Source organism: Daphnia pulicaria, chromosome 1 (assembly GCF_021234035.1).
Source record: "Daphnia pulicaria isolate SC F1-1A chromosome 1, SC_F0-13Bv2, whole genome shotgun sequence".
Classification (NCBI taxonomy): Eukaryota; Metazoa; Arthropoda; class Branchiopoda; order Diplostraca; family Daphniidae; genus Daphnia; species Daphnia pulicaria.
Genome location: NC_060913.1, coordinates 15526396 through 15545134, shown reverse-complemented (window position 1 = coordinate 15545134; position 18739 = coordinate 15526396). Strand labels below are relative to the sequence as shown.

At 39.9% G+C, this 18739-nt stretch overlaps 1 protein-coding gene across 1 annotated transcript; it reads left to right on the top strand.

The window, feature by feature from the left end:
- LOC124320906 (neuropeptide F receptor-like) lies at positions 1-4362 on the top strand. Its single transcript, XM_046783810.1, has 4 exons — positions 1-536; positions 1892-2574; positions 2658-2772; positions 2844-4362. The coding sequence occupies exons 1-4, from the start codon at positions 180-182 to the stop codon at positions 3249-3251; spliced, it is 1563 nt and encodes a 520-aa protein (XP_046639766.1). The 5' UTR covers positions 1-179; the 3' UTR covers positions 3252-4362.
- The last annotated feature ends 14377 nt before the right edge of the window (positions 4363-18739 follow it).

Genomic DNA, 18739 nt, shown 5'->3' with positions numbered 1-18739 from the left:
TGTTTCTCTCGTGCAGCAGCAGCAGCTCTCTCTCAACACAAATAAAAAGAAAAGAATCAAAAATAAAAAAAATAAAAAAATAAAAAAGTTGGGGCCGGCCCATTTCTGTTCTCGGAGAAACTCAAAGGATTAAACACAGGAGAGTCTGATGGAGGCGGAGACGTCGGAGTCCTACGACGATGACGTGCGACAATTCCAGCAGCGATCCGTCAGATGTTTCTCTCCTCTTCAGCAATTGGTCGACGTCGGCGTCGTTGCCGGTGGCAACAGGCGACGCCGCTAATTCGTCGGGCCAAGGCCTTGAGCTGGACCTGTCGGTCATCGAGCGGTTCCGCTCCAACCGTCGCGTCAACGACTTCGCCTTCTTCTGGCTGGTCGCCGCCTATTGCGTCCTGATCGTCGTCGGAACCATCGGCAACTCGCTGGTCGTCTACGTCGTCGCCCGCCAGCCGGCCATGAGGACGGCCCGCAACGTCTTCGTCGTCAACCTGGCCATCTCCGACTTGCTCCTCTGCCTCATCACCATGCCGTTAACGGTAAGAAGAAAAAAAAAACAAATAGGAGCAGCAGACGGGTTTAATTATTGACTTGCGTCATACTACATAATAAAATACATGTTTCCTGGGAATTCCATGGCGACAATCCTGATGAAAAGAGAGAGAGAGAGGAAATAGCAATAACAGACACTGGGCATAGCACGAACAGAGAGCTATAGTAATGAGAACGGACACACGTAGATATTTTTCTCCGGCTGGGTTTTTAATCTTTTTATTATGTCTACAAGAAGTTTGATTCCGGTCGAGAGATTTCTCCGCTATCTTATGTAATAAATTTGTACGAACCCTTCACATATATATATTCTCTTTCATCATCTGTGTGGTAGGTACTTATATACTAATACAGCAGGAACTCGGCCAGCTGGCCGGCCCTCGGCGTAATTTTATATATCTCTTTCCGCTTGGCATGTCAATTTCTCATCCGGCTGACAACGGAAGCCCCCCCCCCCCCCACCCCACCCGAACTCACCTTGATGACGAACTGTTTGATCTTTCACTGTGGAAGAGCGTACACCGCGACCTCATTACCACATGCACTAAATAGTTGATTCTCTGGGAAAATGTTTTTGTTGATTTGGTTTTATTGCTTTGAAATTGTATATACACTTACGTGTACGTGCGAGACGCAACTGACAGTTTCGCTTATGCGATTCACACTTGACTTATTCCGTGCTGTGCGTCGGCGTATTATCTGTGTGTGTCTTGTGTCTTGTGTGTACCCAGTGGAACGTGAACCACGGATAAAATAGAAAACAGATCCGCTCCCCATACACAGCGCTGGATGTGTCACGCAGGGTTTGCAATTACAGCTGGAGTTGTTTGAGTAGTATCTGCACCGCCATGATTAGTATCTACATTACTTTTGCCGGTTGGGGGGCCTTTACATCCCCATTATTATGTAAGTCGCAGGAATCAGTAACCGCATCTCTCTTTGTATTTGAAATCTATCCAACACATGTTGTTCATCCGTGTGCTGAGCACTATATATTAGGATCTTTTGACTTGTGTCGCCATAACAAAAAATAAGAGAAAATGTGTAGAAGTATTTGGAATAAATTTGATTTTGATCGGGGGCGGATTTATTCCATTCCGCGTATCGCAGCCGATCTATTGCGCGCGCTCTTTCGATTCAATTGTTTTCTTTTCAATTCTTGTTTTGTTATTATTTCCATGGAAAGCGGATCATTAAATGAAATCACATCGGCTCAATAACCAAAAAATATGCGATGTTGCTTTTTTTTTAAGTGAATCTGGGAAAATCTATTTCAATTTCAATTTCATTTAGAATTTTATTTTCACATTTGTTTTGATTGTTTTTTTTTCTACTTGCGCAGTTGATGGAGATCCGGTCGTACACTTGGCCGTTGGGCAACGCTCCCGTTTCTTGCAAGATGGTCGGCTCGCTGCAGGCCGTTTCCATTTTTGTTTCGACGCTGTCCATCACGGCCATTGCGCTCGACCGTTACCAGCTGATCGTCTACCCGACCAAGAGGAGTTTCCAGTTGACGGGCGCTTTGCTGGCCCTAGGCGGGATCTGGGTCCTGGGCATCGTCCTGGCCCTTCCGCTCTTCATCGTCCGCACGCTGGAGCACCACGACATCCCCATTCCCAATTCGCCCATCACGTCCGTCGATTATTGCCTGGAAGAGTGGCCCAACGAGCGGGGGCGCTCTTTGTACTCGATCGGCAGCATCCTGGTCCAGTACGCCCTGCCCATCATCACCGTCTCGGTGGCTCACGCCCGCATCAGCAACAAACTTCAAGTGCGGATGGCCTCGCTCAACCAGCACCAGCAATTGCCCATCCGTCAGCACAATAATGCGGCGCCAAATGACGCCGTGACGGCTCATAACACAATCGCTAACGGCCAGCAGACGGCGGGTCAAAATGCCGCCGCCGCTGCCAGTCGGATCGAGTTGAACGCGGCGGCGACAGACTGCCGGACGGCCGCCAGAGAGGAGAAACTCCGCAAAACCAATACGCTGCTCATAGCCATTTCCATCATTTTCACCATTTGGTGAGTTGTGACGGCCTGCCCCCGGGGTCATTTTGGTGTCATCAATTTTGATTTTTTTTTTTTTTTTCCAATCAATGGAACAGCTGGTTGCCGATGAACACGTTCAACCTCGTTGAGGACACGTGGAACGTCTTCGGAGACGACACGGAGACGATGCTGATCGTCTACGCCGTTTGCCACATGGTGGGAATGTCTTCGGTGGGTTCAACATTATTTAATAATATCAACTTGATTGATAATGATTATTTTTTAAATGAATGAATTACAAGGCCTGCGCCAATCCGCTGCTGTACGGCTGGTTGAACGACAATTTCCGGAAAGAGTTCCGCAGGATCGGGTGGTCGTTCATCGCCAAGCGGCGGAATCAAACGGGTGCCAGAGACATGAGCGACAAACCGCCCGGCGAGATGTTGACGGACAAGGTGGGCGTCAAGAGGATGGACGTGTCGGTCATTGTGGAAATAAGGGCGGACGACCACCAGCAGCATCAGCCGTTGACGGTTGCCCCGTCGCTGATTGTTTGCGCCGGGTCGCCTCAGTCATCGACGCTCCACCCAGCCGCCGCCGCCCTGCTGGCCGTTCCATCCAGCAATTTGGCTCATTATCAGAATATGAAAGAAGCGTCCAGCACGGTGACAGCCGAAAGTGACGTCATTCACCTGACGGTCCCCCAATGATCGTCAAGGCGGCCAGCGACGAGATTGAACGAGACTGATGTGACACATTTCCATTGATTGTTGTCCCGTCAGCTTTCATTGATTCATTTTTTTCCTTTTAACATTTATAAATCTTTTCTTCGGTTTACTGTTGGCCTGTATATTGATTATATACGTACACATACAGCACTATATTCTACGTAGACGAGGTAATAAGGGTCAAACTGAAATTCAACCATATTTCTTCGCGGCGACTGTTTATCTAGGTACACACTGTAGTTAACGATGTTATTCTGATCGACGGGTTTCAATCAAAGATATTATTGTACTACGTATTATTATATAATAGACAGGTTCACATGGGCGGGTTTCTCTCTGTGTGGAGCGCACAATCGGCCTTAACAATCAAATATTCTTCATCAACTCTTTTCTTTTGTCAACACCCATTCACAATGTAGTAGCACATATACATTTCATTGTGCTATGTTTCTTATAATTATACTTATTATACTTAGAAGATAAAAAAAATAACAAGAAATCTGGCATTTCATTTTGATGAAATTATTATTTTTTTTTTCAAAGTTACCCGGGAAACATTTGCGCCCGCGTTCAAACGAAGTAAAAAAAAGAATGATTATAAAAAATATAATATTATAGTATAAATTGGGATTTTAAAAAAAAAATCTACCGGATCTACACGAGTGGAAAAATTTTTTTAATCCAAAGTTTCCTTATGTACACCCATCACAACGTAGATTAACATCTTCGGTGCTATAAAAATGTAGATCTCTCTCCGCATATTGGTTTTCATGAAAACAAAAATTGACTTCATCATCTGTCCAGCAGCAGCTACATACATATTAAATATCGTCTAGTGTGGGCTATATATTGTGTGCTCTAATAGTATTTCCTATGTGCTGCTGAATCTCCCAACATCTATACGTATTTTGCGGGGTTTTTCCTCTTAATTTTTTCCGTGTGTTGCGTGTGTGTGTGTTATGGTCTCCTATTTCGATTTTGTCTGAAACGTTTGTCGACAAAGTGATGCGGAAAGAGGAGAACACATTTCGCTGTAAAAGTACATATATCCCATATAGAATGCATGGACATCAAAATACACTCTTCTGTTCTCTCTCTCTCTCTTCTCTCTCTTTCTCGGCGTGAAGCTCAACTTGTTCGGTGTAGAACTGGCGTGGGAGGTACAACCATGAGTTGATCGATGGACAAACACGAGTATATTATATGCTCGGCATAGTACCTCACGCCGGTTTACACCCTATGCATTATATAACGCAGCAACCATATAGCTGTACTATACCATAAAAGAGAGTGCGTGTAAGGGCGTGTAAAAAGGGAGAGTCTTGGCTAATATATTGTCGAGTGTTTCCGCACTTTCCTTTGGTTTCCATCAGCTGAAAGCCGGACGGAAATCTAAGTTATTGGTGAACGGCGGCTGATCACTATAGAGAGACCTATACACAGACATCACGAGAGTCCCGCGCGCGATCGATAATAATATCAATGCAATTGCGCGATTGAACATACAAAACGCGGGCGAGTGTATAACACACCTCGTCAGTCACCAACTTTTCTCTCTATGCGCACTTTTCACGGAACTTTTGAAATCTATAGCTGATAGCTCGGCCGGAAACTTTATTTATTGACGCCGAAACCCGGAGGCACGTAGACTCCATTTCGTACAGACTAAGACGTCACCCGCTGCCAAGAATTGAGAGCTGCTCCTCATAATATATGCCTAACGCACTGGCAGAGCTGCCATTTCAAATCGGACGATATTATATATAATGTAAAGTAAATCCGTCAAAACTGTTGGAAATGATTTCCCCCAATTTTTCTCGACATCAATTTTTACTTTTTTTTTTAAATTCTGACATGCAGAAAATTTGTAAAAATCTTTTTTTGTCAAATTCCCGACTTGTTAACTTATTCTCTCTATCCTTTTTTGGGCCGGCACTCCTTTTTTTCTTGTTTTGTTTCAGACCGCTGCTCAAATGGATCCATCAAGCCAAACGTCGCGAAGCACCCGACCGAACCGGAAGCTTTCAGCTTTCAGGCTCGTTGATATCGTTCGTGAGTTGCATTAGGAATCGAAGTAGCTGAACGGGTGGGGGTAGAGAGAGGCACGAAAGCGGCAAACTTCATATTCTTCTTCTTCCATACTTTATATAGCCTAATAATATCTCCGCCATCTCTCTTTCAATTCGTGGGCGTATATATGTATAGTACAAGAAAAGGAATCTTTCCAGACGTAGACCGAATTCCCGAATTAAACACGGATCGTTTGATAATATGAAAGAGAAAAGAAGTGAGTGACAATATCTGGTATGTAACATGCTGTAAGGAATTGTGACGGAGATCGAATCTACAACCCGCCCAAGTGCATGATGGCGAGATCCCAAAGAAAAAGTTCTGCTCCAGCATTTATATTGACACTCGAACCGTATGTATGGGCCCTATATACATGATATCAAGCATCTCTCTCTATACACGCACGTATCTATATAGTATAATATATAAATGGAGTTGTAAAAAGGAAATAGATGGAACGGAGGACGCCAGCTCTAGCGTCATTCCGAATGGATGTAGGCCTACGAAGAAATGGTCGTCGTTGCCGTTGCCAACCGATTCCGGAAAATCGAGTTGTCTTCTACGTAAAATCTCCATGGCATTCAGATGAGGATGCGATGGCAAAGGAATCCACAAACTGTGGTGCGTGTGTGCACGTATGTGTAGGCTATTTAGATTTAGATTTATAGATATATAGAGTTCCTCCGTCTATAACAGTTAACATGGCACGTGACGGATTGCTGAATCATTTCCATACGCTTGATTCCGCTTTTCAAATCAAGCGCGCTTCTTTCAGTTTGTGCGCAGAAATCCCGCCCATATAGTAATGACGTTTATATATAGCATATGCATACAAGACGAACTTTGCAATATGGGAATCTTCGAATCTTAGCATATTCGCTACTGCTGTGGCTATACTTAATGCATAAATGAATAACTAAAGAAAAATCCAGCACCAAGTAGCTATAAGTACACATGCATAGTAAATCTATAAGATTATAAAGATGCGGAGCTCGCAAAAAAAATATTTGCCAACGAAAAAGCCCAGTGGAGAGCAGCAGCATATGAGATCAATGACGTAGAAGGAGATTAATTTCAAGCCTTTTGGACTTAAGAGCTTTTAGATTTTTCTTTTTCTTTTTTGCGGATGTGGAATATAATCGGGAGAAGAAGAAATAATAAACAACCGCAACCAAATATATTATCGAATGACATTTCCTGAAGGGCCTTCTGTGTTCTGTATATATAATTATACCCAGCGGATGAAAGACGGCTGTACTGTTTTATCCCGTACGAAAATGTCTCAGGCCTTCTCATATGAGTCTCCTATATGAGAACCGTATGAGTCCCAAAACATAGCTGATTTCTCATATGAGATGAGTCACTCAGTGAGTTATCATTAGATGAGAAATCATATGAGGATATGCGAATTTATTCATTCATCCTCCTCACATGAGTTATGTTTGATGAGATATCATATGAGGATAGGAGTTTTCCTTATTTCATGAAATGCATGTGAGTTTTCATATCATGAGAAATCATATGAGGATATGGGAATTTATTCATTCAGCAACCTCACATGAGTTATGTTTGATGAGATATCATATGAGAATAGGAGTTTTCCCTATTTTATGAAACGCATGTGAGTTTTCATATCATGAGAAATCATATGAGGATATGCGAATTTATTCATTCAGCAACCTCACATGAGTTATGTTTGATGAGATATCATATGAGAATAGGAGTTTTCCCTATTTTATGAAACGCATGTGAGTTTTCATATCATGAGAAATCATATGAGGATATGCGAATTTATTCATTCATCCTCCTCACATGAGTTTTAGTTGATGAGAAATCATGTGAGAGTAAGAGAACTTTGAAACTTCCTTATCTCATGGGAGTGCTTGTGGGTTCTCATTACATGAGAAATCATATGAGGATATGCGAATTTATTCATTCATCCTCCTCACATGAGTTATGGTTATGAGAAATCATATGAGGATAAGAGATTTTGACATCCTCGCTCTCCCATGAGAAAGCATAATATTTTATTTGGGTGTATGAAAAATTAGTGAGTCATCAGTACACATGAGATATCAGCGAGTTTTCAGTAATCCTGAGAAATCAACGTGTTTTCAGCTTACACGAGGATTTAGTGAGTTATCATTCCATTTGAAATTCAGTGAGTTTTTAGTAAACGTGAAAAACTAGTGCTGAGTTCTCAGTAAACAGGAGAAATCAGTGAGTTCACAGTAAATGGGAGAAATAAGTGAGTTCTCAGTAAATGTGAGAAATTAGTGGGTTTTCAGTAAAATAGAGAAATCAGTGAGTTGTCGGTACATCCAAAAATCATGCCATGGGATTATTTGTTCTCTAATTTGTTGAAGCATTTTTAACCGTTCAATAAATTAAATTATTCGCACTATTCTTACATATGATGATCCCAATATATGACTGAGTTAGTCGTGTGGGTTAAGTCACCAATTCTGGTTGTGAAAGACGAAGGTTCAAATCCGGGATAAGTTTATTATTTTCAGCATGCCGTACCAATGGTACGGCACAATATATATGGAAAATTTAACTGATGCAATAGTCGATGCATGGCTGCACCGAAACTTTCATGATTGAATTGAAGCTGCATCAGTATCGAACCTTAATACCCTCAACATTAACGTGATTGTCTAAATCGTTAACCATTATACAATGATGAGGTTATTAACATTGTGAGTAGGAGACAATTGAACTTGAAGAGCGACAAAAGAGTCGTTAGTTCTCTGAATTCCTTAAAAGGCAATTTTAATTTTGTTGTTATCCTAATAATCATTCTTACAACAATTCATAACATATCTGTATCGCCTTGGTATGGCACGACGGCCACCTGGGTTCAAATCCAGATAAAAAAATTTTATTTTGCCAAAAAGCAACTTTTCCCAAGAGCCTATAACAAGAAAGCCATTTATGACGTCTGTGAGATGTCCAAATTATCTTTCCACGTGATAGATGAGGACGACAAGGACTTTAAATTTTTATCATTTTAACTGCTAATATTAATTTAGAGATTTTGAACCAAATACTGTTGAACAGTAAGAGCATATGGTGAAGTTGGTAGAGCACTGAGATACCACTCTAAAGAACGTGGTTTCGTGCCCACTGAGGAACGTTTTTTTTTCTTTTTGCTTAAATTTTCAGAGAAATATTTTTTTCTAACCCAATGTGTATTAAATGTCATTTGAACCCGATTATTCATTTGAATCCGAATTTCCAGGATGCTCAGTGAATGCTATAAAGATATGCCAAACATATTGGGATAAGAGCAATAGATTTCAAAAGAGTACTATTTTTCACGACAATAAACTGAAGTCCGATTAAGAAACTGCAGGAATTGGGAATTGAACCTTATCCTTCCGCATACAAATGCAACGCTCTACATGCACGCCACAACTTAAGTTTGATTCTTAATAAGGTCACATATTTTAATGTTTAAAATTTTATTTTTACAAAAAAATTTATGAGGGGGTGGTATTTTTTTCTAAATTTTTAAAAGTGAATCTTCTTTCTTGGCAACCATGCTTATGTCAGATGCCATATAAAAAGGGTAGATTTTTGTTCAGGAGGTTCACTTGTCGTTCAGGTGTTTGCAGTAAGCGGAGTGATCTCGATCCAGGTATATTTTAAAATTTGTTATTTCATTGTTTAGTCTGTTGGTTTTCTTGTACTTTTAATGTAATTCCTGTATTTGAATGTTTTAAAACTTTATATTTTAAAAATTAAGAGGGGGCGTTATTTATGTTTCTATATTTTTAAAAGCAAATCTTCTTTCTTGGCAACTATGCTTATGTCAGATGGCATATAAACAGGGTCTAATTGTGTCAAGAAGTTCTCTTTTGGTCAAGGTGTTTATTGCAGTTCGCTGTGTAATCTCGATCCAAGTTCTTTTCGTTTTTTTTTTAGTCCGTTAGTTTTCTTTACGTTGTAGCCTGCATCGTTGTTTTGCAAGGGTATGTGGTTAATTTTTTAAAGTCTTTAAGTTAAATTTCGTATTGCTGCTAAAGTAATTTGTTTTGTGATGACAGTACCCATTATTTTTTACATGGTGTTTTCAAACCTTAGTGTCTTCTCTCTCTCTCTAGTGCCTTCGGTCGTTTTGCGTGTCTTGGCAATATTTTGTGAAATTTCATTTAATTTGAATGCTCTAATGTAAATTTCGACACTTGTATTTTTTTGTATGGTAATTTTGATCAAATAAAGATATTGTTACATAACTTCTCAAATTCACGTTTTTTATTTTAAGAATCTGGTTTTCAATCATGTGGGATTGGGGAACCGAACCTTCAGACTTACATATAGTATCCGCTTTGAAATCCGATGTGATACGCTTAAACTATACTCGGATATATAATTGTTTGCATTCTCTGACGACAGATTCTGAGTTGGATTACTCCAGTTTTGACGTAACACTAGTTTCGTACGATTCTTATTCTCAAATAATTCGCATGTGAGAAGCATGGTTTTGGAATTAGTTTTCGCATGAATATAGCATAATTTCTCACATGGTATTCACACAATTTCACGAGATTTAATAATTTTTTGCATATGAGTTTCTCACAATTTCATATGAGTTTTCACAATTTTTTGCATATGAGTTTCTCATTATTTCACATGAGTTTTCACAATTTTTCGCATATTATGAGTTTCTCATTACTTCACATGAGTTTTCATGATTTTTCGCATATTATGAGTTTCTCATGACTTCACATGAGTTTTCATGATTTTTCGCATATTATGAGTTTCTCATTACTTCACATGAGTTTTCATGATTTTTCGCATATGCGAATCTTAAGTATTTTGCATACGATTCTCACACATAACTCACACAAATACTAGGGATGATTTCTCTATGATTTACGGCGTCCCAAAATATCATACATTTCTCATATGAGTCCCGCATGAGTCTCATATCATTCTCAGTGCAAACTCATACGAGACTCATATGAGTCTCATATGATTTCGTATGCAATCTCATCATGAGAAATTTTCGTACGGGATATAGAATACAACCTCATCAGCAGTCCTGGCTGTTATCTTTATATATTTTGGTCACAATGTGGAAAGTGGAAACACAATACAATGTCCGGATTGTGATGTATATGCATTTGGAGAAGAGAAAAGAGCGCGACTGAAAAGAAAGTTGTGACAACAAGAGGCTCTACAATGAGCGCAGAATGGAAAACAGACAAGAGAGATGACTCTTTCTTTGGGTTAAATGTAAAGAATGGGAGCCCTGGCCCCTCCTGGGTGAATTTATTATTTTACAAAACCAAATGCTAGCTATTATGCTGATGTTCGTCATCTGGTTTGCTATTGTCAAAAGTTTCAACACTTTTCAAGCTCGAAAGGAATTTCTAACGTTTCCAAGGTGAAATCTGGATGGTGCGCGGGAAACTTTTTTAAAATCCTCAACTTAAAAAAAAAAATGTAATCTAAAGAATAAAAAAAAGAACAATAAATTACACACTGGGGAGAATATATAAACAAGAAGCAACATCAAAATATCGTCCTAAGTGCTGTGGCGAAAGAATGATGGTCTCCGTATTCCCCGGACACGGAATCTAATGTCTATTCTTGTAAAATAACTTTTGTTTATGGTGCTGCTTTCCTTCTATGCATTTTTTTAGCTAAAGTTATCTTATATCTTTTTTATATTGCTTCCGGGCTGTTTAGATAAAGGGTTTATATGTGGTTCGTTCCTGATCTCCTATGCAAATAAGTGTATATAATAAAAAATCCAACTCAACCAAGAGTTCTATTACCTACCTACCGCGCATATGAGATAGGGAATTAAATTTTAGCTATAGCTATTTCCCGCGCTAGAACTATATTCGCACATTTGAATGTCAATCACACCCCGTATGACATTGTGCACTATCTCGTTGTATATATAAGGCCATCTGTATAGTATGAGAGAGTCGGTTCCATAAAAGTGGAACGACAACATTGCCGACAAAACTTATTTCGATATTTTTATATCGTTTCGCTTTGCATATAGATCAAGTCGTTTGTCTCTAATCAGATTATTTCTCGTCTAGACGATTTCTTCTTTTTGACGGCTTGTCAACTTGTATAATTTATATCCTCTTTACCCGCGACATTTTTTCCCTTTTTGTTTAGGCTTATATAGCCTGAAATCAGCGATAAAAGAAAAGAAAAGATTTGTTGTCGTCCCCTCCATATAACCAAAAGGGTAAAACAAAACCAAAAATATCGATCCCGTTGGCACAACACGCACATCAACGATGTTATGAGTACTGTTTGTTTTTCTTTTGTTTCCGGAGGGTTCGTCGACGTTCAACTCTTCTTGGGAGCTCCCGCTTTGCTCTATAGCATGTATGCATGTATGTATCATCACTGAACTGGTGCACGGCTCGTCTATACAACAAGTTAGCTCTCCCGACTTGAGCTCATTCCCCTATACATCTCGCGAGTTATTTGATCAGCAGTTGCGTGTATAATTTTCGACAACTTTTTTGGTCTATAGCGCTTCGCTTTTCCCAACATACACGGCTGCTGACAATGCCGAAGAAAGGAGCAGCAGCTCAGCAGCGGCGGAAAAAGTTGCTCATTTCCACCCGGTTAATTATTAGACCAAAAACTCGCATTAAAATGAAATTCCGAGTGAAATTCAAAATGTTCCTTTTGTGTTCTTTTCGTTTGCATTCACGATTTTCTCAAACTTGATGATTTATCCCTCTCCAACGGTTTCAAAAACTTGGATATGTCTCTATACAATACCATCAGAACTTATTTTCTTCTTATTTTTCTTCGCCGCGTTTGCCGAGACTCTTTTATGTAATCAAATAAATCTTCGTGAAGGTTGGGAGAGAAGGGAACAAAGTCATTCCATCTGTGGCGATGTAAAGAATATCCCCTCGCGCATTTCATCCGCGGACGTGCTGTTTACCTCTCGTCGTCCGCCCGTTATATTGTCGAAACTTTGACGCATGCAAAATATCGTTTGGATTTTTTTTCCCACGCCGGGGATTGGTGGTGTGGTACTGTCGTCACGTTCCGTATTAACAGCACAACACGCGCCTTTCGATCGGGGGCGACATGTACATCACATACGTCAATATTATATTGTAGCAGCAGCAGCAGCGCAGTCTGCAGCTAGAGCTCAGCTGTTAGACTCATTCACGCCATCAAGTTGAAGCGATTTCGTCTCGCTCTTTTTTTCTATTGCTCTTTCGGAGATTGCGACGATCCTCCAAAGTGAAAAGAAGCTCGCGGAATTAGATTTCTTTTATGCACACGCCAGCGGAGAGCGCGATATAGTCTATCCCACGCATTTTATTTAATATCCCGGGCGTTATGTAACACAATATGTAATTGAAGGTCGGCAACGATTTGATTTGATTTCGATCGACATTTGAAGCTATAGCGAACAACGAATTCAACTATTAACTCGGCCGAATCATTTCAAACTGGGCGTCAAGTCGTGGATCAACTGATTTTTCATCTGTGGACAAAATTGTAATGAATCCTTATTAAGCTTGGAGATGCGGGAAGGGAATCAAAATGATATTAAGACTCTTCGTGCTCTGTATTGAGGCTTATTCGTGTGCACGGCATCTACAAAGGAAATCATATTAATCATTCCAGTAATGCAATATCTTGATCCATTATGGAAACCAATCAATTGCCAATAAGAATTATTAATAATAGCTAGCAACCGCCATCGGAATCCTGTCTACCCTAATATTATACATGTAATGTTAAACACACATATTTCTCAACATACGTAGAACTGATTGAAACTGCTATACAATATCCATCTATGATTAGAAAGATTTGTAGGCTACTTTCTATATCTCATTTTCCAACGATCATTGTTTTTTTATTTCTCTTATACAACAAAGATCTTATTGAGAGTAGATAAATCATCTAGACACACACGCGTATGTATACGTCCGCAGGGCGGTGGATCGGGGTGGGGGGATAATATAGGAAATATCTCTATAGATAATAAGGCAGATTGAATCGAAATCATCGATCTCACTCTCTCTCCAGCCCCCGACTCTTTTTGTTGAGATTCTGTTGATCTTGTAATGAAAAATCCTATAATGGATTGAATATCCCTTGGGTATCCGCGAACCCTAAATAAAATACCCAATTACTTTATTAGAACTATAGACGTCGGAGAAAACTGTACGTGGTATAATAAGGCTGTCAACAAATTAAGTTGTCGACCTTATGTAACACGGCCGTAATATTTCGTTGTTAAAGAAGATGTCGGTGAAGTTTTCTGGCACTTTTGGACGATTAGTTATTGATGTTAATCCGCATCAGGCAGTTTTATTTTCTCTATACGCCCGCGAAGCTAACAGCCTCCAACAGCTATACACATCAGCACACACAGTTCGCAACAGAATCAGATTTCCCTTTGGGAGGGATTACATGCATGCGCTGCCTGTGTGTAATGTGCTAATGTCACTATATACGCGGCTCTTTATATTTAGACAGAATACGATCTATAGCTGCTGCTGGTGTGTGTTGTGTATACGCGTCAAGTGTGTGGGCCGAGCGTTAATGGAAGAAAGTCAATGGCACGGAAGTCCATTAACACCGACAGGGATCCAGAAGTTTATCAGTTGCGCTCGTGTGCCATTCTCCCGTCGCTTGACAATAGCTCTCTCCGCGCTGCTTTTACATCAGTCGATTCCTATTTTTTAAAATACAAAAAAAAATAAAATAAAATAAAAATACTTAAAACATCGCTGATTTCTTATTGAAATCTTCATTTCCCATTAGCAATAACAGTTCTCGAATCAACAGATAATTTTAGACGCGTCCACCCCCCGGAAAGAAACATTACGGAGCGCTGAAGCGCTGAATTCAATCACTTGGAACCGCCGTATAGCGCTATAAAAGTACATATCAGTTCGTAATACACATAAGATAGCAGAGGTGGATGGTGATGACTATATATTTTTTAAAATAATAACCTACCTAAATACGAAAAAATTTTAGATCTCGTGAGCAAATAAAAACTGGGAAATGGGTGGAAAAACTTTAAATTAGTAGCTACGTATTTTATTTTACGTATTTTCCGTATTTGGTTATATTTGTCTGAAAATGGTGCAATTATATTGGTATATCCCGGGCAATCGCAGCAGTCCGCAGCAGTGGCTATCTCTAATGATGCGCTAATAATGAACCACTAGTCAGCGAGTACACAAAGCTAATGATTTTCCCTCGTTTTCCCTGCGGCATTTCGGAACCTAATTAATCGTAATTAATAGCAAAATATAGTAGCCAACGACTCGTATAAAAGTACTTCACTACATGACGACATCACCATCGCTGTCAGCTCATCTCTTTTTATTTCGGAGAAAATAAGTTTTTTATGTTGACTTGACGTAGACAGACATGTATAGATACACTACGCACGTGTGCGTGCAGTGATGTGCTGTCTGAGCTGATGCGTATATATTATATAGTTATTGGAGACCAATTCAATTTTCCCGTCATGGTTTTTTTTTTTTGTGTGTGTTATTAATTCCGACGCGAAAAGTTTTTATTGGCCGGCGGACGTGACAGCAGAACGCCAGAATTTCATTCCGTCCGATGTCGGCCCACACCGCCATATCTATAACAAAGTTTATACATCTATATATATATATCCTTCCTCGTCTGTCGAATATAGATACTTTCATATTAGATATTACCAATGACGGAATGTTGGATCATAAATAAGTTCCTCCTCTTCTCTCTCTCTTTCCTTAATACCATTCAATCAAAGACAATTCCGACTCTGACGATATAGATGATATTACATGTTAAGCCAGCTGTGTAGTATAGGATTTCCAGGAAAGCTCGCGGCAATCCCTCGGCAGCAGTCCGTACGCTATCTAATGTATTTTCCATCCAGAAATAAATATCTCGCTACATGTACTGAATATCGTTCGTGACGTCGTACCGTCATAAGAATTCCCCCCCCCCCCCTCATCATAATCACAGTATAGTATTTTAATTTTTCAAAAGAAGTATCATACAACCAAAAGCGCTGTTTGCGCATGCACATTTTCTCTGTGGAAAAGCATCTGAAATATATTATTCCGTGTTTGCAATTATCCGGTGTATATAATGGGGTTTTTCCATCGTTCGTTAATGAGAACGGAAAAATTATTGGGGACGTCTGCCAACAAATCAGGACCACAGACCTGATTTCAACCAAAAATATTTTTCTTCCTTCCCTCTATAAAGCACCAGACATTTTTGGCTTGAATTTTCCCCGTCTAATGATAGGCGGCATGTCTCTATGGTTTCTTCCCCGCATTGTTTCACGCAGCAATAAAATTAACGGATTTAACTCGAATGGCCGATGGTTGTCCGCGTTCATTTGTTGGCATGAAAGCTCATCACAGTGCAATATGTCGGTAAATTAGAATGATGTTAGTCATTAACGGACATTCTTTTTTTGTGAGGGAGGGTGGGGGATAAGGTTGGTGGGTAAGATGAGGTTGACGTGAGCACGACATTGAGCGTTGTTGTTATATTTCCAGTCACTGTTATTATGGCGTCGTTCCCTAATCGAATCAACTTGCTGTGTTGTGTTTCACGTGGACGAGAGGCACTGAATTCCGAAGCCCCGTCCTTTCGTTTCTGTTTCGTCCTACACAGCACAGCATCTCTAAACATCAGACGTCATTACTGCTAGATAAGGCGTGCAGCAGCGCACATCTGAAAGCTCGAGGAAACCTAATTTCTTTTCTGAAGATCAAAAGATGTACATCATCGGTCTTTATTTTCATGTACATAGTACTATGGGAAACAGAAAACAGAAAAGGTTTGATACATAACTTATTGCGCGGGAGAAAAGAATTTTCTTTTCCTTCTGACTTCTCTGCTGAGACAGACAGAGTCTTTGCATAAAAAAAACGGAAATTTGAATAATGATGATGAATAATATTTCACTCGTATAGGCAAAATCGATAGTTTGAGGATGCTCTTTTTATATACGGAATAATACGCTTTGTTTTTTAGAATAATTTCAAGCGCTCAAGTATTACATTTTTTTGTGATTCACGAATTATCTTTCCAGTTCGCTTATATCAACCTTTTTATATTATTTTAATGCTTGAGACTTTATATAACCAGGGATGTATATAATCTCCTTTGGTCTTTATAGGCAACTGACGCATGTATACGATATTCAAATTCCCCCGCGTCATCATCTGTCTCCTTTCACCTTTGCCTGTACCATAATAACAACATTTAAAATTATATCGATCTAAATTTTTTTTTCTTCGAAGACGATGATGTGGTTATCTTGGCGTCTATATTAGCCTATTCAAAACCTGAAACCCCATGAGAAAAAAAAACAAACAAACAACAGACTTGAAGCTGTCGGAAGCTCCATGGAGGATCAAAACTATTACTTAAAGTCTTGTGTAATTTGTTTAAGTATATAGGAATATTACAAACAGACTATGTTTTTTTTCATCATTTTGATGCCCCTATTGATGATTGCCCCTTTCTATAATAATAATAAAAACATCCGATTCGACTAATGATGCCGATTATGCTTACACTGACTCTATATAGGGCTGTAATAAGAACCATCGATGCACCAATCTGCCGTTGAATATCTAAAAATGGAAACTGTATGTATAGCGAAAGAAATCGATTCGTTCCTTCTGTAATGAATTGGGGATAGAAGAGAAACGAATCATTCGTCGGATGCAATCTTTTTCGTCGGATTGCTCATCACAGGGGGGAGATGCCGGAAAAACAATATCCCACGAAAAACCGCACATCATTCTTTTCTCTCACTCGTATACGTATATGTATACCGTATAAGATCTTGAGATTTTATTGGTTGTCTATTATTGCAGTGATGATGAGCCAGCAGCAGCAGCAGTTCAGGGAAACCAATCGCAAAAGGGAATGTTCTCATATTAGAACACAGACCTTTTTTTGTGTGTATTGCGCGCTATCAGCAACTAAAATACACCGTAGAGACTATTATACATAGCCTAGTGGTGTGACATGTTTCAAAAATGGCGCCAACAATCAAACGGACGCCAGCACCCAGCAGAGTACGGGCGCCGAAGCTCTACATGTAAATGAAATCTTTTATATCTAACTATTGAAAAAGACTGTTGCCACGCTTTTCCCCTTATCGTTTCCCTTTGTCGTTTCTCGTAATGGGAAACGTCAGGCGCTTCGGCCGTCTCGAGTGCATATACATGCCAAGGTCCTTCCAGCAAATCGTTCAAAGCCCGGGCGACGGATGCGCTGGCGGATTGAAGACGATTCCATTCTTGATTGCTCCATCGACTCTAATCGCATTCTCCGCGACGCCGACACGACGCCGGCTGCTTCGACGAGATGAGTCGCATGATTTGCCATCGCAGGCAGCACCAGCACACAATAATAGAAAACGGAATCGAATAAATAAGATGTTTCCGGTCCGATACTTCCGTCCGTTTGTGACACAATTCATCAGGTTTTTCTTTGTTGGTCAATTGCATTATTTCCGATTATTGCGCTGTCTGTTGCCCCGTTGGAAATCTGGCGAGAGAAGTAGTACACGGAATACAACAGGCAATCCGCTGGATACGATCCCTTTTGAATTATTCCTATAACTATCTTAATTACATGTAAATGCTTCTTCATATCCTCACACGCTGTCTCACTTGTTCATTCACTCGTATGGCTTGTTTTTTATCTTTGTGTTCGCTTCGCTGCTTGCAGGATCGGATTATAAAAGTACGGCGTCTATCGTATACGGTATGGGGTATATATTTTGGACAATCCCAGCAGCAGCGGCGGCAGCAGCCGCAGCATAAATCTAGGGTCTTTTATATTTTTCATTAGCGATTCGACGGATTACAAGTGGACTGGAAGACGACCCAATTGAGTTGAAAGCCTTGACAGTTCCAGCAGCGTAGCTATATTATATATATATATATTCCCGTGGCACTTTGGCAAAATCCCGCTTCCATTTCCTATGCATAAAAAAGGTATATAAATACGTATATGAAAAGCACAATGATTTGCATGCCATGCAATCTCTCCTATACTGATATATTCAATTTGCTGTTTTTCAATTTATGCCATATTTGATATTCACCGTTCGGATATGTGCTATAGAGTATTTTAAAGTTTATTGCCAATACATTAAAGCGGATTTCGTTCTTATTGCCGAGCAGAGACCGCCAGCCTATGGTGCCAGTTAATACCATCCTATAAATAGGTAGATCGATATAGGCTATGCAGATGGATGTTGACCTAGACTATTTCAATTTCCGTGGTGCCAGTTTTATTGGGAAAATGAGTTGAATGTCCTTTGTTGTCTATCTACCTAAAGGTTAAATTTTTAGAAGTGGTTGTCTATAGTGTACAGCTATCCCCAGAAAAAA

Coding starts and splice junctions, on each gene's coding strand:
- LOC124320906 (XM_046783810.1), top strand. CDS start 180: ATGACGTGCGACAATTCCAGCAGCGATCCGTCAGATGTTTCTCTCCTC. Junction 2,575..2,657: donor TCCATCATTTTCACCATTTG/GTGAGTTGTGAC, acceptor TCAATGGAACAG/CTGGTTGCCGATGAACACGT. Junction 2,773..2,843: donor ACATGGTGGGAATGTCTTCG/GTGGGTTCAACA, acceptor ATGAATTACAAG/GCCTGCGCCAATCCGCTGCT.